General features: G+C 35.9%; 2 protein-coding genes across 3 annotated transcripts in view; one reads left to right on the top strand and one right to left on the bottom strand.

Annotated features, from left to right (window-relative positions):
• Positions 1 to 9,991, top strand: part of CCNB2 (cyclin B2) — a 45,087-nt gene extending 35,096 nt beyond the window's left edge. For both annotated transcript variants that reach the window (XM_074234558.1, XM_074234557.1), the window contains exons 4-9: positions 3,032 to 3,202; positions 3,303 to 3,461; positions 4,669 to 4,905; positions 5,835 to 5,975; positions 6,936 to 7,046; positions 8,037 to 9,991. In XM_074234558.1, the coding sequence (XP_074090659.1) occupies positions 3,032 to 3,202; positions 3,303 to 3,461; positions 4,669 to 4,905; positions 5,835 to 5,975; positions 6,936 to 7,046; positions 8,037 to 8,147 (930 nt within the window). In that variant the 3' untranslated portion in view covers positions 8,148 to 9,991. The remainder of the gene's footprint in view (positions 1 to 3,031; positions 3,203 to 3,302; positions 3,462 to 4,668; positions 4,906 to 5,834; positions 5,976 to 6,935; positions 7,047 to 8,036) is intronic.
• MYO1E (myosin IE) overlaps positions 8,037 to 23,135 on the bottom strand; it is a 248,439-nt gene continuing 233,340 nt past the window's right edge. The window contains exons 27-28 of the mRNA XM_074234549.1: positions 16,238 to 16,407; positions 8,037 to 15,688 (exon numbers count right to left, since the gene is read on the bottom strand). Coding sequence (XP_074090650.1) covers positions 15,612 to 15,688; positions 16,238 to 16,407 — 247 coding nt within the window. The 3' untranslated portion in view covers positions 8,037 to 15,611. The remainder of the gene's footprint in view (positions 15,689 to 16,237; positions 16,408 to 23,135) is intronic.

Genomic DNA, 23,135 nt, shown 5'->3' with positions numbered 1-23,135 from the left:
TAAAAATCTTCTAAATTCAGAAAGAAATAAAAGGACTGAAGAATACAGGCAAGGAAACAGGTAGAAGTAAATTAAAGAAAAGAGGAGGGATATGGAAAAAATAGGGTGAAGAATAGTGAGGAAAAATAAGGAGGGAAATATTCAAGTAATTACAGTTTAGAATGTGAATGAAATGAATTTGCCCATAAAACAGAGGCAAAGTGTGTGATTAAAGATTTAAGAGTGATTAAAAATTTTAATTATTTCAAAGTTAAATTAAAATAGTTTTAATTCAAAGCCAAAAATAGAGAAACTACACTGTCACCATTATTCAATATTGTTTATACACCATTTAAAATAATTAGACAGTATAAATTACCTGAGAACATACCTGCTGAACATGGGAGCTACATGAACATACTTTTTATGTTTAGTCAGGTTTAAATAATTGGAGTAGTAGTTCATGCGTAGGTAAAGCCAATACAATAAAAAATGACAATTTTACCTAACTAATGAATTCAGTGCCATGCCAATTAAATTATTTAAAAATTATTTTATTTATTTTGAGTTTTACAATTTTTCCCCCAATCTTAACTTCCCTTCTCCCACCCCTACAGAAAGCAATTTGTCAGTCTTTACATTATTTCCATGCTGTACATTGATCCAAATTGAGTGTGATGACAGAGAAATCATATCCTTAAGGAAGAAATATAAAGTATAAGAGATAACAAGATCAGACAAATTTATTGTTTCTTGATGTCTCATGGGGCATTAGTTTCCATTTCACCAATTCTAATTTTTTAAGAGTTTCTTCAGTGAGATTTTTAAAAAACCATTTGGCCATTTCTGATTTTTTAAGGCATTTTTTCAATATTCTTTGTGTATTTTTAAAACTAAGCTATTATCTTTTCATAATTTTCTTACTTTCCTCTTTTTCCACTACTTCTCTTATTTGATTTTTGAAATTTTTTTTCTTTTCAAAGTCTTTCTTCAGATCTAAGATTTCTTGATGGGCTCTCCCTCCCCCTTGTGTCTGTTTAAATCAGCATTTTTCTTTGCATCTTTGCTTGTAGATGATGGTTTATAATTGGAGGCTCTTTCCTGACTTTGCTGCCCTAGTGAGAAAATTTTCTCACTTTTATAGTAGGTTTAACTCCTTTTAAGTTAGGAGTTTTTAACTTTTTTTGCTCCATGTATTCTGTTGAAACTTTGAGACCTCTCATAATGTTTGTTACCTACATTTGTAATCGAAGAAAATGCTAAATATTAATGAAAATAAAGATGTATTTTTTTCTTTTTTTAAAATTTGAGTTCATAGATCTCCTGTAATCTATACATGGGCCCCAAGTTGAGAATCTCTATTGTAGGCATCCCTTTAATAGGACATTCATCTCATTAACTTTCAATTATTTCTTCATTTGTTCTAGAGGTAAGAATATTAGATGCAATCACTGTGTTGCATCTTTTGATATGGGGATGGATTACATTATCTTGTTCATTTACTGAACTTTTTCATTTAGTGAACATTCTCATTTCTCATTTCATAGGAAAAATCTCCTATATCAAAACTATCATATTATTTTTTTATTTTCACAAATTTTCTTGCCTTATACTCATCCAAGCAGTAATCAGGTAAGGTCGGTGATACATTGAATAGGAGTGCTGGTCCTAATGTCAGGAGTTTGAATGTGACCTCTGATACTTATTAGCTGAGTGACTATGGAAAGTCACTTAACTCTGTTTACCTCAATCTGTAAAATGAGCTGGAGAAGGAAATGGCAAACCATTCCAATATATTTTCCAAGAAAACTCAAGTGAGGTCACGAATAGTTGGACATGAAATGACTCAGCACCAGCTAGAGGGAATAATTTTTAAATATGTGAACTATTCCTAAAATTTTCTGCAATATTTGAGAAGCAGTCTAATAAAGTAAAGAATGTTCAATTTGGTAGCTGATTACCTGAGTTCAGATCCTGACTTGGCCGTTTTACTGTTGTTTTAACTCTGGACTATTTAACCTTTCTGGCCCTCTTTTCACTGCTATTAAAATGTTAAAAGGATTAAATGGTTGATAGTGACCCTTCCAGTTTTAGATCCATGATCTCATGATCTTACCAAGAGTTCTACCAAGAATGAGCCTGTTGTTGAGTTTTTGTGTGTAGATTATTTGCCCTCCCCCACAAATACAGCAACTTTTCATTTTTTTCTTTACATCTAACATTTACTCATCCAGGTCATTCTTGGAGTGCACTCTCATTAGTGTACTAGTTCTCAGATTTGGCCTTTCAAAAGCACTTTTACTATATCTGGTTGACATAATTCTTTTTTTTTTCTTTCAATGTTATTTTATTTTTTCAGTTACATGCAAAGTTAGTTTTCAGCATTCATCCTTCTGTAAGTTTTTGAGTTCCATGTTTTTCTATTTCCCTTCCTTTCCTCTCCTTCCCCATGACAATGAATAAATTTATACAGATTATACATTTACAATCATGTTTAACATATGGATTAGTCATGTTATAAAGGAAGAATCAGAACTAAAGGGGGAAAAAGCCATGAGAAAAAGTTTTAAAAACTTGTTTAAAGTTTTAAAAAGTGAAAATAGTATGCTTTGGGATGCATTCAAGACTATAGTTTTTTGATCTGGATGTGGATGGCATTTTCCAATCACAAGTCTTAGAACTGACCTGGGTCACTGAACTACTGAGAGGAGCTAAGTCCATTGCTGTTCTTCACACAGTGTTGCTGTTAATGTATGCTCTGTTCTCCTGGTTCTACTCCCTTCACTCAGTATCAGTTTGTGCAAGTCTTTCCAGGTTACTCTGAAGTCTGCCCTCTCATAGATTCTTATAGAACAATAGTAACCCATCTTGAAATTTATTGTAGTTTATTTTTGCCATTATTGTTCATCCATGTATCTTTAATTAAAACAAAAAAAAAGAGTTTTTCTTCAACTTTTTGTTTTCCAAAAAAAAAAACTTAAAAGGTTAGGAAGTGTAAAATCTGTTTTTTCTTTATACAACCTTTTTGTTATTTTAATCTATCTTGTTTTAGGGTTTGTCTCCAACCCCTATGGATGTTTCTATGAAGGAAGAAGACCTGTGCCAGGCTTTCTCAAATGCACTTTTATGCAAGATAGAGGACATTGATAATGAAGATTGGGAGAATCCTCAGCTTTGCAGTGACTATGTTAAGGATATTTACCAGTATCTGAGACAACTTGAGGTAGAATTGTTTGCATGTATAGAATACTGTGGTAATTTGGAGACATTTATCCATAGCAACACATTGATAATAGGGTTATTATTATTTTTAAATTTTATAGGTTCAGCAGTCTATAAACCCACATTTCTTAGATGGAAAGGACATCAATGGTCGTATGCGTGCAATCCTGGTTGATTGGTTGGTACAAGTCCATTCCAAATTTCACCTTCTGCAGGAAACTCTTTATATGTGTATTGCAATCATGGATCGTTTCTTGCAAGTAGGTATTATATTAGAAACTTCATTTTCAATAGTTTGGTTAAGGTCTTTGAGCTGCTTTGCTGTCTTTTAAAAGTATCTGCTTCTTGAAAAGAAAGATGGGTTATCATATTTTCTATTCATGATTTATGTTTTACATAAAGTGAACACTTAGTAAATATTTGCTGAATTAGACGGTAAATTTGGAGTCTCTGTTCTCCTTTCACAATTTTTAAAGATGAGGCCTGAAAAGTAGCTTAGTTTGGAAGTTTTAGCTTCTTTACATATATATATATATGTATGTATGTATGTATATATATATATATATAGGTTTTTTGCAAGGCAAATGGGCCTAAGTGGCCTGCCCAAAGCCACACAGCTAGGTCATTACTAAGACCGTATTTGAACCCAGGCACCCCTGACTCCAGGGCTGGTGCTCTATCCACTGCGCCACCTAGCCGCCCCAGGAAGTTTTAGCTTCTAAAGTAATTAATTGTCTAAACCATTTGAAACTTTTTATTGATCAGAATGTGTATGTCTCAGGGTAGCTAGGTGGCTCAGTGGATATTGTACCAGCCCTGGAGTCAGGAGGACCTGAGTTCAAATTTGAATTCAGATACTTAATAATTACTTAGCCGTGTGACCTTGGGCTAGTCACTTAACCCCTGCAAAAAACAAACAAAAAGAATATGTATGTCTCATTGTTCAATTTGTATGATCTTTTGCTGGGAGTAAGAAAGATTTAAATTTCAATTTACCAATACAGATGAAGAGAGCTGCCATATTTGGCCTAAAGTTCAGTTAATTTAAACACATCATAGTTTTAAAAGTAATTCCAAAGTCTGTAGCATACTTGAGTGTAATATTTAGATACATTAATCTTGTAAAATTTAACTTGAAATTTTTTTCCCCCTATAGAATGTTCTTTTTTCTTATAACTTAAAAATATGATTTAGTCCATGGGAAATGGAACATTCTGAGGCTTCAGTGATGAAGAAAGCCTCTTCACTTCTCTTAGCCACCACTAGCAAGGAGGGCAGGGACACCCAACCCTCACTTCATTCTCATTATCCCAACTTGGAATCCTCCAATTCTAAGAAATTCCTTTCCCCCTTCTTTTGCCACATAGGTCTCTTAGATTCTAGAATTCCTTTCATAAATTTACAGGGTGCAAGGGAGGGTTTGGTCTCTTGTTTTGTATGTAATAGAGGAAATATTGTTTCATGTAGGTTCATCCAGTTTCTCGGAAGATGCTTCAATTGGTTGGAGTTACAGCTCTGCTTTTGGCTTCCAAGTATGAAGAGATATTCTCTCCAAATGTCGAGGACTTTGTTTATATCACAGACAATGCATATACTAGTTCTCAAATTCGAGAAATGGAAATTTTGATTCTGAAAGAATTGAAGTTTGAATTGGGTCGACCACTTCCACTCCACTTCTTAAGACGAGCATCAAAAGCTGGTGAGGTGAGGGTCCTCACTTTACTTCAACTAAATAGTTAAGATTTAGAATTACTGCTATTTTGGTTGCTAATTTGGAAGTGATGGGGCAGCTAGGTGGCGCAGTGGATAAGCACCGTCCCTGGAGTCAGGAGTACCTGGGTTCAAATCCGGTCTCAAACACTTAATAATTTCCTAGCTATGTGGCCTTGGGCAAGCCACTTAACCCCATTTGCCTTGCAAAAACCTAAAAAAAAATTTTTGGAACTGTTTAAAATGGTACACTTTGCCTTATCTGCATTCATATGATTGTAAATTAAATAGGAAATGTCTTTTTAATCTTTTAAAAGCTTATAGCAGGGTTGTTCAGAATGCAGCCACAGTGTGATTTTATGTGACCCCCTTGAGTTTACTAAATGCTTTAGTAAACAAAGCTTAGCTACAGCAGAGTTCTCACTAAAATGGCAAATCAAATTATACTGTCTGTTTCAATAAAAACTTTTAAAAGTAAGGTTGGACAGCCTTGCCATATAACATTATTTGTGTAAATAGGAAACTTCCCTTTTCCATTGCTTCTCTCATGTGTTACAAAATATAATAGTTTTTAGTGTCCAGCAAGAGGTGGAATAAGGTGGATTTAGATCTGTATTGCTTTGACCTAGATTATTTATTGATTGATTTTCATTTCAAACCTACAATTTCATTAGGGTAGGTAACTCCCAGTGCAGAAACTCTCTACTAATGCAAATCAACAACTATTTTGTAATATTAATCCTCTAGAGTTGCCTTAGACCAGTTAAGAGACTTGCCCAAGGTCACACAGTCAATATTTTGGGAGAAGAAGGACTTTTTAACCTGGAGGCTAGTTCTCTATCCACAGTACCATGCTATCTCTCTTGACTGATTTTTCAAAGATTAACAACTCTGATTCCATAATGAATGTGATTCTTTCACAGGCAGATGCTGAACAGCATACGTTAGCCAAGTACCTGATGGAGCTAACAATTGTTGACTATGACATGGTGCATTATCATCCTTCTGAGATTGCTGCTGCTGCTTCTTGCTTGTCTCAGAAGGTTTTAGGTCAAGGGAAATGGGTGAGTGCAGGATTTCATTAGAAGTTTATGATGGGGACGGCTAGGTGGCGCAGTGTATAGAGCACCTGAGTGCACCGGAGTCAGGAGTACCTGAGTTCAAATCCAGCCTCAGACACTTAATAAGTATCTAGCTGTGTGGCCTTGGGCAAGCCACTTAACCCCATTTGCTTTGCAAAAACCTAAAAAAAAGTTTATGATGCAGTTTAGAGTCTCCCAGCATGAGGTGGGGGTGCACTCATTCCAGCTTAATTGTTTCAAACTTTGTAAATTGACCTTGTGGAATATACCTTCTTTAGTTTTTCAATTCTCATTGTACTCCATTAGGGTTTGTTTCAAAAGTCCTAGGTCTTTTGCATTGCTTCAGCCTAATTTTCAGAGTTCATATTTACTCTTTAGATGAACGAATGAACTTTGACTTTTAAGAAGTTAACTGAGGGGGACGGCTAGGTGGTACAGTGGATAGAGCACCTGCCCTGAAGTCAGGAGTACCTGAGTTCTAATCCAGCCTCAGACACTTAATAATTACATAGCTGGATGGTCTTGAAGTTCTAACAGTTTGATTGTAGTAGTCACAGTTAAGTACCTATATATTTTTTCTGGGGTTTTTTTTATTTCATTTTTTTCCAATTACATACAAAGATTGTTTTCAACATTTATTTTTTTTTGTAAGCTTTTTAGTTCCACTTTTCTATCTTCTTCTATCCCCCTCCCCTTCACTATGAGTAGTCTGATAGGTTATACATGTGCAATCATGTTTAACATATTTCCATATTAATCATGTGAAAGCAGAATTAGAACTAAAAGGAAAAAAAGCATGAGAAAAGAAAAAAAATTTTTAATGGTGAAATTCTTGTTTTAATCTGCCTTGTAAGATGAGCTATTCTAAGATATTGAAGTATAACAGATTCCCTTTCTTAGGGCCGTAGCTCACTTCTCTATTCTTCTTGTTATTTATTCTAGAACCTAAAGCAACAATATTATACTGGTTACTCAGAGAATGATGTATTGGAAGTGATGCAGCATATGGCTAAGAATATAGTAAAAGTAAATGAAAACCTGACAAAATTTATTGTAAGTATTATTCATTTTCCAACTTTGGAATTTTTAAATAAACAACTTACTGAATACATATGGAAAGCCATTCCTGCAAAAAATTCAGTTCTGGAAATATAAGGGACTTAACAGAGTTAGTTTCATTAGCAGTATTCTTCATTACTCTAAATTAGTTCTGAATCCTACCTCCGGTTTCCTGTTTGACTGTGGACACATTCATTTATCTCCCTGAGCTCTGATTTCCTTCTAAAATGAGCTTTTTTTTTTTTACTAATTCTCTAAGGATCCTCTCAGAGCTTTCTAAGTGACTAGTAGGGCTGTGTGGCCTCTTTAAGGCAGGTCAACAGATCTTGTACTGTCCATATGGACACATCTCTTTCTCATTTATGATAGCCCTTTATTTTGACCTCTGTTGTTTTCTTCTAATGACCCAAGGAAGTGTGCTACTTGCCTCAAGACTTGCTTCTCTTTCCTGTGTTTGTGACTGACAAGAATATTATGCACTGGTGGGACAGGGTATAGCTTCTGTTTGTCTTTATTACTGACTATGGCAGTTCTGAAAGTAACTTATACCACTGTTTATAGCAAAGTAGTTTATTAAGTTTACTCTTTGGATCCCCAAAGCACTTTACCTCCATTAACAATCTATATATCTATATCTACATCTATCTATATATATGTATACACACACACACAGCCTTTTTTTCCTTCCTATTAACAAATATAGGAGGAAACAAGAATATTTAGTGTTACTGAGCTCACGGTTGTTGTGGCTGTGAGGGCTAGAGAAAAACATCTGTGATGTAACTAGCCCTGTAACTGTAAATAAAGCACAAGATAGACAAAAATGTCTATGTATTACATCTTAGAGCTTCACTGTCTCCTTTCCCAGGAGGTAATTAATGATCTTTGGAGAAGCGATGTTGGGTCACATTTTTATGTTTTATCTCTGCTTTTGTAAATGACCAGAACTAACATCTTGACATTGCTTCATTTGGAATCATTTAGGCCATCAAGAATAAATATGCAAGTAGCAAACTCATGAAGATCAGCACCATTCCTCAGCTAAATTCAAAAACTGTCCAAGATCTCGCATCACCTTTACTGGCAAAGTCATGAAATGGTTGGACCCAAGTTGGAAGATTCCTTAGTCCATACACTCTTGTACATCGACATTCATTTGGCACATCTTTTGTATATATTCTTACGACCTGCTTTGTGGAACCTTTATATTTTATTTTCTCAATGTATATTGAGGTAAAATAAAACCATAATTTTCCTTAAGGAAACTTGTGTATATTTTCCCTCAGAATTTAATGTTCAATTATTGTAAACTTGTTTTGATTTATTATTGTTGTACACAGCAATTAAGTACTATTCTTTCTTTTAAATGTGATGCAGCCATTCCTTTTATTTTCCCAAAGACCATTGGATTTCAAAACCTTTTAAATAGAATAAGGTTTGAATTTTTTAAAAAATTGTATATGAATAGATCTTTGGCATAGTTATTGATCAGTTCAAGATGGAATAAGCAGGAGGATTAGATATGTTTAAATTTAAGTGTATATAGAAATAACTGGTGTAATGGTATGGTTTGGAGGAAAGTGTCCTGGTGGCTCTTTGGGGTGAATTGGGAATGAATGGCCTTGGCTCTTGTATGTTCCTCTTGTAAAGGATAGCTAGCAGACATAGCAGGTACTATGATAATGATAGTGATCTTGCCAAAAGGGAAATGTATTCCTAGCACATTACAGATTTGGAACTTAGAATAGTGTTTCTCAGTAATATTTGTTAAAAAAAAAAAAAAAAAGACTTTTATATGCTAACCACTATTTAAATTATATTTTTCCTAAAGGAATACTTTCTGGGCTCTAAATAACTGTGATATAAACTTTTGGAATGTAATGTATAGGTTTGGGACTATTTATTTTGTGTCAGTGATTATCACAAATATGAATGGAAAAAATTTTCCTGTATGCTGAGGATCGATTTCCAATAATTATTTTAATTGCAAAATTAAGATTCCCTGTTTAGTCCTTGAGTCAAAAAAGGGGAGTAATTATTTTTGTGAAGATGGGAGTTATATAGGACTGATTCAGGCTTGCTTTAGTGCCCTTTCTACTTTATACAGATCATTTGGACTTTCAGCTGCAAGTTGAATATCATTGAAATGAATATCATTTGTAAATAGTTTTATGGAGATTTAAAAATCTGTAATGTCATCCCCTACTTTTTTTGAGTTAACAAAAACTAATAGGTAAGAAACTACCTTAGCAACCTTCTTGTTGCCAAGCCAAAATGTCTGTGATCATGAAATGTATTTAATATTAAAGGGTCTTTCCTATAATCAAAGCAAGATAATTTGCCTAGGCATGATACTGCTCTGCCATGTTGTACTAATCAATTTTGTGGGTAGACTGTCAAATGAAACATTTTAAAGGTTTTTCAATAGCATTTTTCATATAGCAATACTTAGCCTGTCTCAGAACTTAGTTTTAGAATATAATAAATAGGTCCCTTAGTAGTATTTTTATTACTAGGCAATGTACTTAAAATGTAATCAGTGTAAATAAATTATGACCATGGAAATAATCTAGGTTGTCAAAGTATATTTAAATGAAGTGGAGGGGTTGTTAGAATAAAAAGTAAACAGAATGGATATGGTTTACATGGAATCTAGGAGGGTAGGAATCTGTCTCTAATACTGTTCAAGAGTCATTCAATTATTCCTGCTTGTTCTAAGACAAAGCCCATAAATAGAAAAAGCTGCTGCCTCACTGAGTTTTCTCATCTTATTGAAAGTATACCTTAGGACAGTCCAGCTTTCTTCACTCATACTTTCCATTCACCAAGTAAGCTTCTGATTTGTAATTTGGTTTCTCTAGTAGACTTTTCCATCCAGGAAGGGTATAATGTATTAGTGTTTTCCTTCTGTAAATCAATAAATCTCCATTCTGCCTTAATATTTGAGTCTTTTGTGAGTTTAGTTCTTGTGAATCAATTCACCAGAGCTTGATCTCCAGGGTCAACTGATGAATTCTATTTACAGTTTGTGTTTGGAAGTCTTTGTACAAAGGAAGGGGGAAACAACTCAGGTCTATCCACAGTATAGCCTACTTGGTGGTAAAGGAATGTGATTTATATGTGAGTTCCGGGAGGTAATTCAAGTGTCTGGCCCTCTGCCCACGAAGGACCAGGTGGACCTCCCTTTCTGATTGTAATTAACAGCTGTAGGTTTGCATCCAGAAGGAAGCTTACAGCAGTTGATAAAAGTGAACCACTCCTATTCTAGAAACAGTTCAGAAAAATCATTGTACAGCAGTAATATTTATACATAGCCTTCTGGACCATTTTTCCTGCCTACCTGCCTCTGAGAGCTTCTTTTCTTGCCTTTCCCCCCACAATGAAGTGGAATTTGTTACACACTCCATGCCCTTTCATAAGGGTAAAATCTCATTTGATCTTTATTTTCTTTTGATGATGTTTGTTGCTTGGAAAGGTTGTTACTTCTCTAGTTTCACACAACATAAAACTTGTTTGGTTTGAGGTTAACACTTTCCTTATTGCCTTTTTTTAAAATATGTTCATTATTAATGTAACTTTAGAGAAGGGCCAAACTGTCCTATGAAATAAAAGGAAATACCTGTTTTCACACAGTAAATATTCTATCTGTATTCCATCAGTGTTTGGTTTCTTTTAAAAGGGATTCCATTATATTCTAGATTGATTTCATGGCAATTTTTTTTTGGTGGGGAGGGATTCCTCAAGTTTTGAGACTTGTCTAAGTCATACTTTTAGGTGAGGAGGGAAGGTATAGGTGGGTTTTGAGCAGTAATGGGATCACTGGAACAATGTAGTCATTAATGGGCACAATTTAATTAGAAATTCAGTACCTTTTTTGCTTCGTATTTTACTGTTAAAAAAAAAAAGCAGGTCATTTTCCCTTTGAATATTATACTCTGGTCTAGCAGGCCTCCTCTGAAACTAGATTTCATGAAACACATAAGATGTATTTTTCTTTTAAAAAATCAATGGTACAGGGGCGGCTAGGTGGCATAGTGGATAAAGCACCAGCCCTGGAGTCAGGAGTGCCTGGGTTCAAATCTGGTCTCAGACACTTAATAATTACCTAGCTGTGTGGCCTTGGGCAAGCCACTTAACCCCGTTTGCCTTGCAAAAAAAAAAAACCTAAAAAAAAATCAATGGTACAAATAGCTGTTAGGGATTTTTGAGTACAACTTAGTTTTCCATTAATAGCTGGCCCTAATTAGAGATGGCTGCCATCTTTCAGAGCATTCTCACTTTTTAGTGGCCTGGGGGAACAGTACTGGATAACTTCCCAGGACCTGAGCTGCTCTAGCACTACCTCAACCACTCGTCCTTTGTCTCTCCTTTTTGTAACTTTTATTTCCTTAACAAGATTTTTTTTGTTCCTTTTAGACAGGACTTTTCTGGTGTTCTGGTGGGCTATCCCTTTAAACTGCCTGTCACTTGGGGTAGAAATCTAAAAAAATAATATTCAGTAAATAATTGTTAGGGGGGAACCCACAAATTTTTTTCTGAGGACTCTTTAAAATCAGAAAAATAAGTTGCTCCCTTTAGTTTTCCTATACCCACTAATTGCAGTGTTTATCCTTTTAAATTTGTCAAAGTATAATAATAGAAATGTTTTACATGACTTCTTGTAAAAAATCATTTGCCTTCTTGCTGGAATGGAGAGAGAATTTGAAACTCAAAATTTTTAAATGTCAAAATAAGTTATAAATTTTATCTTCCTAAACAGTGACTTTTAGATCTACAAAGGGTACTTAAAACTCAGTGTTTTCAATTTCAATTTTCCTCAAAAGTTTTTTTGCATTTCTTTATTTCCTCCCAACCATGGCTTTAAAGGACAAGAATATCAGAAGACATGTAATTTAGTTATATAGGGAACTTTCTGGTGTGGATACACCGTTTACTAATAAAAGTCAGTACCTGCTTGTCAAGAGGTTTGGAGTTGCTTGGAGAACTGATAATCTTCCCCAGGTCACACATCTCAGTTGTATTAGAGGGTGGACCAGAATGATTCTCCTGGTTTGGGGACCTGATTGCTTTCTACTATAACACTGCCATGTGTGGCTTTAAAATTCATCCAAACTCTACATCTTTACCTCAAATCTTGCCTCTTTTTGCACTTTATCTACCTGTACACATTTATTCACTTAACTGATACATAAAGAGTACCTCCTATTTACAAAGCACGATATGAAAAACACAAACATGAGATAGTGTCCTTGTCCTCAAAGAGCTTACAATCTACACACTGCATTTGAGGTAAAGCAGCTAAATGACTGGATCTGTATCTATATAATAACCAGCATTTATGCACATGGTGATATTGATTCCAGACTAGGTTCACAAAGAATAGAACTTAAGTTACCCAAAAGTATAGAGATCTATGATCAATGATCAAGTTGATAAAAAAGGAAAAAAATGTGTAGGTTGCTTCAGAGAATTCTTTCACCTTTAAAACCATAATTCTAATGTCCTAATTTAGGAAACACAGACAAAAGAAAATGGGAACACTCGAGTCTATTCATGCTTCTAGATTTCAGAAAATAAGATACAGCCTGTTAACCATTAACCTTAAGTAGGTATTTCTTTTACTGAATGAAGGTCAAAGAGTAGTTCAGTTGTGGGGAGGCAAAGGGATCAGACATCAGAATTCTAGTTATGATTTGGTCTGTAATGAACTGTGATTTTGGCACTGACTTTTTTTTTGGTCAGATATCTTTATCTCACAGGGTGTTGAGGACCAAATGTTCATTGGGTGAGGGAAATGCTGGGAAGAAAGCTGCACAGCCATCACTAGAGAGATTGAGGACCCATAGCTAGGAAGGTTGTCCAGAGTATGGGAAATAGGAAAAAGCCTCATCCAAGAACAGGATCAAGAAGGAAGAAAAAAGGAAAGAAAGCAGATAGATGTTGTTTTATCTATTTTTGTCTTCTGGAAGAGCCAGAGGAGAAAAGAACAGAAGGAATAGTGTGTGCAACATTGGGGAGGGAAGTATTTTTGTAAGATAACCCCTTCTGGGGAAATCATTTTGAGACTTCAGAGGGGAATAAGAGCAGCTGCTTGGCAAGGATATTTTGACAGAGTATCTGGCAATATAAACTGATTGGAATATGGCTGAGAATCTGGAAGTAGGCCAGAAATAATGTCTCAAGGAAAATAACCAAAGACATGTCTGTCACAAGGAAATTGCCTAAATATCATGCACTTTACACAGGAGATAGCTTCAAACTTGGAAGCTGTGGCTAAAACCCAGACAAACATTGATTAGGAGCAGCCCCTAACATCTTTAGAAAGTGAACAGTAATTGACTCTAGCCTACTACATAGAAATTCCCATCCTTTTAAATCTTTTCTAACCAATGCCTTTAGATCTATAAAAATCTACAACTTTTCCAGGTAGGGATCTTCCCAAGTGTACTGCATGGGAATTGCTGACCTGTGGACTATAATCTGGCCCTTGGTTTAATTTCACAAATTTTCTAAAATAAGCCTTGTAAAATAATACACTTACCTCCCAATTTCAATAAGTAAATAGTGCCATAGCCATAACAAAGGTCCAAGGTTCCATCTCTCAGCATCTTGTAGGGGATTGAGTGATGGATGTAGGGATCAGTTATTACTATGCAATTGTGCTCTCCCTACTTAAAGGTTCTATTCTAAGATGACACCTTTCCTTTCCCTTTCTTTTCTCAAACTCCCAAGAGGAAGAGTAGATGGTAGAAGTAGTTTGTGGTAGTTCATGATTATTGGGTCCAGGGTCAGGCTGGGAAGAGAAGTAGACTTGGGGTGAAGTGAATTGGGGTGATAATATTGGGTAAAAGAGTTGATTCTTGGGCAGGTGGTAGTCCCTGATAGAGACAGGGGAAATCAGGAAGGGGGCTTATTTTGACCTTTAAGCAGAGAGACACCTGGGTTATTGTCAGGAAAAAAAGAGACTTGGCAAGTGGGAGAAAACCCTAATACCTTTCCCCTTATCCCACTGGCCTCTGCCCTATTTTTCAGTGGTCTAAGTTTTCTTTCTAGCTTCCTCTATCTCTGGGCCTCACTTTTTCCCCCTTTCTTATATTCTCTTTACTTTTGCCTTCTATTTATTTAATTTACTTAACTGCTTATAATATAGAACTAAAGAGCTTTTGAAAAGTATATTTATTGAATCAGGTTTTATGTTTCCAGTTCTAGATATAATTGCTTTATACTGGTTCATGGTCCTCTTATTTTATTTTCCCTAACAGAAAACAGGTCAAAACCTCATGCTGTACAGTATCCATGCCTTGGTTTCCCATTTGTCAAAGAAGAGATTTACTTGTTGGGGAGGAAAAGGAGGAATCACAGAAATATTAATCTGTGCTTGAACTTATGAATGAACAAGGCAACTGGCTGATTCCTCTGTTTATTTTGGAGAATTGGGAAGTGATGTGGAGAAGGAGATGAAGATGATTATCAAAAAGAAAAGCAATAGATATCTAAAATGAGTATGAAGAAGGGCAAAGGAGCAGTAACACTGATTCTATAATTGAAAAGGAATAGTGCACATTTGTAAGTACCTGGTGCAAGTCTTAGAATAAAACTAACAACTAAGTACAGTGGGATACTACATTATACATTCATACATGTTTCTACCATTTTAGAATTTTGTATATACAGTCTATGATTTGCTTTTATAAATGTACAGCTTGAGGAAGAGACATCCTTGTAATAGGTACACCGTTACACATAAAACCAACATGGGCCAGCCACATTCCAATTTAAGATACAAAGAAGGCAACATGGAGAACCCATCCTTCCTCCCATGCCCCCCTGCTTCTGCCCAGCCTGACCATCCTTTAGACAAATTCAGGGCAGAGTGCAAACCAGCTATTCCATATACACTTGGAGAGAGTCAGCACAGTATCATCCACTTTCAGCATTTGGATGGAAATTGCTCACTCATACTCATCAGTCCTTTGTCCAAGGGTGACCCAGAGCCTTATTTGGGATGAATCCCTCCAGGGAGAATTGCAGCATTGGCAGAGAGGTGTGGAGAAGACCATCTGTGTCAAGAAGTTTGGATTTTTTGTTTTTTTAACAAAGAGACTCCAGGTAAAAGGCACTTGTCAACAAAAGCCTTTAACACTTTCCATGGGCCTGCGTGGGAAAGTGACTTGCTGCTTTGCCAGAAATCAAAAGGACTGAATAGACTTCACCTTCCATCTGACCAAGTTTAAATATAATAAATAAATCTTGGTTGGTTGCATCTCTGTCCTTCTGGGTTCCTATGACATAGGTTAGTTACTTGGTTGCCTTTTAGATAATACTAAAGTTGCCTTTAGAGTAATTCCTAACAATATCCCCCCCCCAACCACCTCTTCAACCCATGCCACCCTCCCCCTGCCTTCTTAATAAACTCCCTAGTGAAGGTGCAGTTAAGAACTTCAGGCCACAGAGAAGAAATTGCTTGCTGTTGTTTAGAAGAGGAGTCATCTAAAATGTTTTGTTCTCCATCTGTTTCTAGAACTCCTCCCTAAATATGGTTCAACATCTCTTTTGTATTCATATCTTGGTCACATAGTTGTTGGGGAATAGTCCTTGTTTGCCTCTCAATCGGCCAGTCCACCAGCCTGAGGGATCTGTAGGGACAAAGAAAGATGATGTTAGTGGATATTTAGTCCTTGACTCCCCCTTCTGTCTGTGGCGCCAAGATAGTAGTTCTATTTGCATATAAGGAGAAAAATTTTTGAAACATGAATTAGTAAATTCAGAATCATAGACTGTCAGAACGGGGAGGGACCCTAGATTTTGCAATGGTTTGGATCCAGGATGATGGTTCAAGGGCTCCTTTCAGGATTAGGTTGTGATGGAGCCTACCTGCAGACTTAGCTCAGTCCTAGGCCAATACCTCCACTCAAAGAATGGAATCCTTTATTTAAATGACTCACCTGGATTTCTGACTTTTTGAGATGTTTGCATCTTCCAAGCTTCACCTGGGACTACATGGGGACCCTGATAGTCAACCATTTCCTGAGTTCCAGTAATTGTAAATTCCTTAACCCCTGGTTTTCTGACTATCAGGCTACGCTTCCCCCACTCACCCCCCAAGGTAGTTCCTGCAAGTCTGCAATCCAACCTGGTGGAATGACAGAGTTTCAAGAAATAGTCTCGGATGGTCATTCTCTTACCTTCTTTGATAATATCGATGATATCATTGGCATTAAAGCTGAGTTCATCTGTGTCCTGAGCGTCATAAGCATACAGAGCCTTACACTGTGGTACCTGAGGCTTAGGTTTGGGTTGGGGCTTGGGTCTGCCACCTGCTGGAGGAGGCCGATTTGTCGTCTGCCTCCGGACACTGTAGAGAGGAGCAAGGGAATGGTGAATACATGGTCAATGAAGAATTCTTAGTGCACAGGATGCTTGACTTCAGAGATGGAGCTAACTAATTCTAGAACTTTGTATCAGGAATATTTTTTGTGGAGATTATATTTGGTTAAATGGCAGTATGTGTGTGTGTGTGTGTGTGTGTGTTGTGTGAATGTGTGTGTATGTGTTCCTTTTTATTACTTTAACATTATATCATTTTCCAATGGTCCCTTCCCCATGACAAAGAAAAACAGGTAAGCAAAAACAAATCAACACTTTTCCATATCTAAAGATGGATCCCCCCCTTCCACTCAGGGTCCACCACCTCTCTTTCAAGAAGCAAGAGGCATGCTTTCCCAATCTGTCCTCTAAAGTCATGATTGATTATTGTGTTGATCTGAATGTTGTTTTCCTTTTTACATTCTTGTGGTCATTACATAAATTCTTCTCCTAGTCCTGCTTATTTTAATCTGTACTGGTTCATCAACATTTCCCCATCATGACTGAATTCTTGATTAGTCAGATAGCAGAGATATACTCTTTCCCTAAGAATAGGCTTTGTTAGAGCAATAGGGCTAGGAGAAAGTAGACTAGGAAAGTAGATCTTCTAGGTCTTCTAGAAGATTATGAGGAGAAAGCACACAGAAAACTCATCTGAAGGCATAAAGGTTATCTCCAGTTAAATACATATATTATGAGTAGGTGTATATGTGTATATGTGTGTGTGTGTGTGTGTGTGTGTGTGTGTGTATATAAACACATGAATTTCTTTGGACTTAGTTGAACTTAATATGAAAAATAGTAAGCATCATGACTTATCTTTCTTTGGTCAGTCTATTCATAGAATGGAAGAAAAAGGGAAAGTGATTATATAATTCAATTCTTTAATTTTTTCATGTTGGCTGAAAGTCTTTAATTTCAAATCATAGATTGTATATTTTCAAATGTCACTTGTCAGTGTGCCAACAGGACTCCAAGATGATACTACTTTTTTTTTTTTTTTTTACTTTTTTCAAGGCAATGGGGTTAAGTGGCTTGCCCAAGGCCACACAGCTAAGTAATTATTGTGTCTGAGGTCAGATTTGACCTCAGATACTCCTGACTGGGGCTGGTGCTCTATCCACTGTACCACCTAGCCGCCCGGATGATACTGCTTTTACTAAAATCTCTATTGTGTCCAAGATGCTAGGGATACAAAGAAATTTTAACAGTTTTTGCCATCAAGGGGCTTATAATATATTGGAAAAAACAATATATAATTAAAATATATACAAAATAAATAAAGGTGATTAAATTTGGGAGGGAGGGGATAGAAATGGAGGCACTAGTAGCTGAGGGAATTAGGAAAAACTTAATGAGCTGAACTTTGTAGAAAAACTAGGAACTCTAAGAGACAGAGGGGAGTAGCATGTAGATTGTAGGCCTTTGCAAACTAATGGAGATGGAAGATAGCTTGATACCTTCAGTATAACTTACATTAAGTGATCTTATAAAATTTCATTTTGCACTTGATTTTACTGTTCAAGCAAATCCTTAAAAAAGTCCTTGTGGAATCTCATAGCTTCTAGGCCTGTAAGTCAAATCAAAATGTGTTTTATGGTAGAAAGTCATTTATGAACTCTACCTGTTCTTTTCCTTCTCAAGCATATGTTGTTCTCAGAAAGATTTTATAGCAATAAGTTTGTGTGTTAATAACATATATTGTTGCTTTTCTGTCATGTCCAACTCTTCATAATCCCATGGACAATGCCAATTCCTTCTCCAACTCATTTTAGATAAGGAAACTGAGACAATGTATGGTCAGTAAGTAGCTGAGGACATATTTGAACTCAGGTCTGACTCCAGGTCAATAATCTTATCGTTAATCACCTAGCTATAACCTATAACAGTTCTTGGCTACCCCTTAATTTTGACATTTCCTATTTGACAATGAGCATCTTCCTTTTATCAATTTCTTAATCTAGAAAATACAGGAGTTTGACTGACCTGGAACTTTAAAATAAACATAACACAGACACCCCCCCCACTACAAATAACTGGAATCTCTTTGTATTGAAGACTTATAATTTCATAGAAATTTCATGCTTATTGCTTTTTTTTTAACTTTAGAATGACAAAAGAAATCGAAAATTCTGGGGAGGGGACTTTATTGAATGAAAACATTGATTAAATGCTTATGTACTAAGCAAGGGGAACACAATACATTTTGCGTTCCAAAATTTTGAAATTAAAAAAACTGATAATTATAGTTCAATATAATTGGATTTTTCTTCATAATTCCAGGTATCATAATTTAAGCATTTTCAAACCTTTTTCTGAGAAGGGGAACAAGACACAAAGGATGATGTTAGTGGTCCTTTCTGGCTCTAAAACCTCTATTATTATCCTATGAATTAGACTTGATTGAGAACTCCTATTTTACTCAAAGTTTTCTGATTTAAAGTATATCTGAACTTATTGTCTATCAAGTATGAAATGTAAGGTTCTCAACAGGGGAGATTTTCATTTTTGTTTATTATATTCCCAGTACTGAGTACACATTATATTGTGCTTAATCACAATGCTTTCTGATAAGATAAAATCATGCCCCACAAAAGATTTGACTGCATACTTGCATAGGAAGCCCTATAAAAATGTTTGTTCTTATTACTAAGAATAAAGGAAAATCTTCCGTGTTTCTGCTCATCTCTTGCTCCTACCTTTGGAGGAAATTGAGGTTGGGGGTGGGGACACAGATTAAAGGCTCTGTAAAAACCACAATCCTAAACAGGTGGGTTGGTGAGGGATGGAGGGCAGCGGAGCCCCAAGAACCAGCAGGGGGAGATGTTCCTCCTGCTATGACACGCATTCTTTTGTAACTTAGGAAATGGACCAAGAATGTGGCACAGTCCTGTCAATCTGGGAGAGAATGGGGAGGAGGGGAGATATTTTAATGGGGAGGAGGGAAGACAGCTTAAAGGTCATTCAATATCCACTCCCTGGAACTGACCTCTTTTTCATACATCCAAACTACTTAGCTTTCCTTTGAAAGGCAGATACACCAGCAGGTGTAGGCATCTCAAGTATTAAATCATTTCCTAGTTAATGTTTATTGAAAATCCCAGCTTTCCTGTTCTGAGAAATGCTTACTGTGAAAGTATGCAGTGTAAGTAGTTTCTTAATTAAAGTAGCCTATATTGGGACTATGTCAGCACTGTACTAATAAAAGCCATTAGCCTGGGTATTAGAGGAGTCATCTGATTTCTTTGCAATAAGCAAATTAAAAAAAAAGGAAGGAGGGACTGGAGGTGGGAGAGAAGCTAAGAAGTAGTTATTTTATTTTCTACTTCTGGAAGGTCAAATCCCATAATAAGGAAAATACAGCTGACATTTCCATTAAAGCAGGTTGGAGAACACAAAACAAACTGAATACTGGGTGTGGGGAAGAGAGAATATTTGACTTGTTTTGTGGGCCAGGAAAAATGCACCATTAACATAATTCATAGTGGCCTCTGATTGGTGCTTCTCTCAGGAGGTAGAAGAACTGAAGACACTGAATTCTACAAAAATTATCAGGAACCTGCCATGTACAAAGCCCTGTCTCAGGTACTGGGGATACAAAAAGACAAACAGGATCACTGTTCTTAAGGTTACATTCTGTTGAGGAAGAACAGTGGCTCTGGAGTCAGGGTTTCTGGGTTCAAATCCTGTATCTGTTACTGTCTTTGTGACCTTGTCCATTTTACTCAGGTTCCCTAGGGTTCATTTATCTTATTTATAAAATGAGAGGGCCCAATTTTTTTCTTCAACTCTTAATCTGTGATATCAGGTAAAAACAATTTTAAGAAGGAAAAGGAGCAGAAGTTTCACCTGAATCAGATCTTGAAATAAATCTATGCAGTGTGGGTAAAAGGAAGAAGTACATTTTGACCAAGCTTTTGCAAAGACTTGGTCATAGGAGATTGGGGAATAGTAGATTAATGTATGTGGACCATTGTGTTGTAGGAAGAAAAATCTCAAGTCTGAAAAGGTAGACTGGAGTCAGATTGGGAAGACCTTTTAAAACATGGGAGCATGTTTTATTTTAAGAATACATGTTTTCTGCAAGTTTTGTTATTTAGTTGTTTTAGGTTCATTTATAGGGTAGTTAGGAAGAAACTAACATATATGGCAATTGTAATTGATCTTCTGTGAAATTCATATTTTGGCCCAAATTTAGCACAAAATATTCAGTACTGGGCCTAAAGAAAACATTTTTTTTTCTCCAGCACTGAAAGAATTAATGGCCAGTATGAAGTTTTTATTTTATCTTAAAAGACACTGAAGATTCTTGAGCAGGGAAGTGAAATGGTCAGACTTGTATTTTAAGGAATACTAATTTGTCAGTGATGCATTAGATGGTAAGAGAAGGAATAGACTAAACTAGTTAGGAGGCTACTACAGTAATCCAGCTGAGGACCCAAACCAGAAGAGCATGGGGTCATGAGAGTGAAGAGAGGGGGCATGCAGTAGCTGCTCAGACACAAAAGTTGAAATCTATTCTAATAAGGACCCAAGCTGTTATTAGCTTGTGGTAAGTTGAGACAAATCTGTGCTTTGAGTAGGGAGAAGAATATATTGTTGTTTGGTCTTGGGAGGGGGAGGATTTAAATTATATATAGTGAATCAGTGAAAAGAAAAGAAAGGAAACATGTGAGCTGCTCCATATTAAAAAGGGTACACATATAAGATGTAACAATTGAAAAATGTGACAGTGTTTTTTCTTTCAAAATAGTCCCCCTGAAAAAATGTACATTTATTCCAATGCAGGTTTCTGTGATCAAAACATATGTCTCATTCCTAATGTAGGATTTGCCTTCAGGGCCATCCCTATTATGATCCCCAGAAAAAAAAGTCAGTTTCTTTATTTTTTTATAGTCATGCTTCATCTTGAACCCAAAATGGTATTATTGATTTTAATCACTCATCTTCATCTGATTTGTTTCTAAATAACTTGCTTTTTCTCCCAATATACCACCACTGAGGATATTTGCAAAATTACTACAGGTTCTTAGAATAATTTTACATTGGGGTGGGGTAATCACATAGGTGCATCACAAGGTGTAAAAATTCACCTTGTCTCCCCAGGTGAATTGTAAGACTTATAAGAACAAAGATTGTCTTTCCCTTCTATCTCTCTTACAATGTTTGCCACAACCACTTGTTGAAAGGCTGATCAGGTTCATGATTGAGGGCTTTGACCACATTACTACTGACAAAACTACCAGTATTTCTCATTTGTATAAGATTGTCTAACTAAAACTATGAATTCTTTTCACCTGTCTACAAAACAAATTGAAATTATGTGAGTTAAGTCCCTTAACTGCTCATATCCCTAAAAGTTCCTACTTCTGGGCTTCTACCCTAAGTAAGCTAAAGACAAAAAGAAAGGCCAATATATTCATAGCAGCCCTTTTTGTGACAATATAATGATAGAAACAAGCAGGCGCCTATTGATGAAGAATAATTAAACACAAGGTAGTATGTGAATGAATGTAATGGAATACTGTGTTTCTGTAAGAGATACTTAAGTGTGAGGGACTGAGAGAAACATGAAAGAATTTATATAAATTAATGGAGTAGTCATCTCAGAATACAAATGATGGAATTTATTTCCCTACTTGCTGCAGAGGCATAGGAGACTGTGGGTACAGAGCATTGCCTTTGAAGGATGACAGTTTGATTAACTTTAATGACAAAGAAAGTTTGAGACAGAGGAGAGCTGTATTAGGAAATGACTAACAAAAAAGGTAATAAATAATAACAAATTTAATAAAATATATTTTCATTATTTGTGTTATATATTATAATGTTACTATTATATATTATTATATTTATTAGTTTTTAAATAAAAAAATTAATAAAAGACTACCTAAAAACTCATTCTTTTCTCTTGGGCCAAAACAGCTTCTTTGGGTTATGCAATGAAATTCTTATTTACTAAATGTTACCTCTTTCAACATGCTTATTAGAGGAGTGTTTGTGTATATTAGAAGGGGAAGGTTGGGTGATAGGAATATGTGAAAGTCATAGGCCTTAGTTTGCTTCTTTGGGATGGTTTCCTACATCCAATGAAAAATGAAACTTGAAAATCAATCAAGACAGCATAGACAAGCCATCAGAATTCGGCCCCAAACCCCTACTTTAACCAAAATGACTCAAGTATTCTCTTCACTTAGATTGTGTAAGCTGGCCCAGCATTCCCTTTGTTCTGAGTCATTTCACTTGGCTAAACAAGACACTCATCATTCAGCAGCTGGAGCTGTTTTGAATCCATCACAGCTTTGAGATAATGGAGTATTATTTACCGTTGAGCTGACCCCATGACTTGAGAGAAGGCATGTGTTTGTGCTGATGTGGAGCCAGACATGTGCATAGGGAGGATGTATGTTGGGGGAAGGGAAGAGAAGAGATAGAGCAAACAACATTATACTTTGCATTGCTGAGATATTTAGTGGGGACTGACTACGCAATTGTCTTTTCCGTTTCAAATTCTATCTTGTGTTATTAGCAAGAAATCTATGTTCTGGTGATAAAAGTTTGGAGTTATCTCTGTACACCCTTTAATAATGTGCCCTTTTTAACCCAAAGATCATTAGTCTAGAGAATTACAGACCTTTCAAACCTCATTCTTTTTAATTTTTGCAAGGCAATGGGGTTAAGTGACTTGCCCATGGTCACACAGCTAAGTAATTATTA

The sequence above is a fragment of the Macrotis lagotis genome, chromosome 4 (genome assembly GCF_037893015.1).
Source record: "Macrotis lagotis isolate mMagLag1 chromosome 4, bilby.v1.9.chrom.fasta, whole genome shotgun sequence".
In the NCBI taxonomy this organism is placed as follows: Eukaryota; Metazoa; Chordata; class Mammalia; order Peramelemorphia; family Peramelidae; genus Macrotis; species Macrotis lagotis.
Note: the sequence above shows the minus strand (reverse complement) of the source record. Positions and strands in the feature narration are given on the sequence as shown.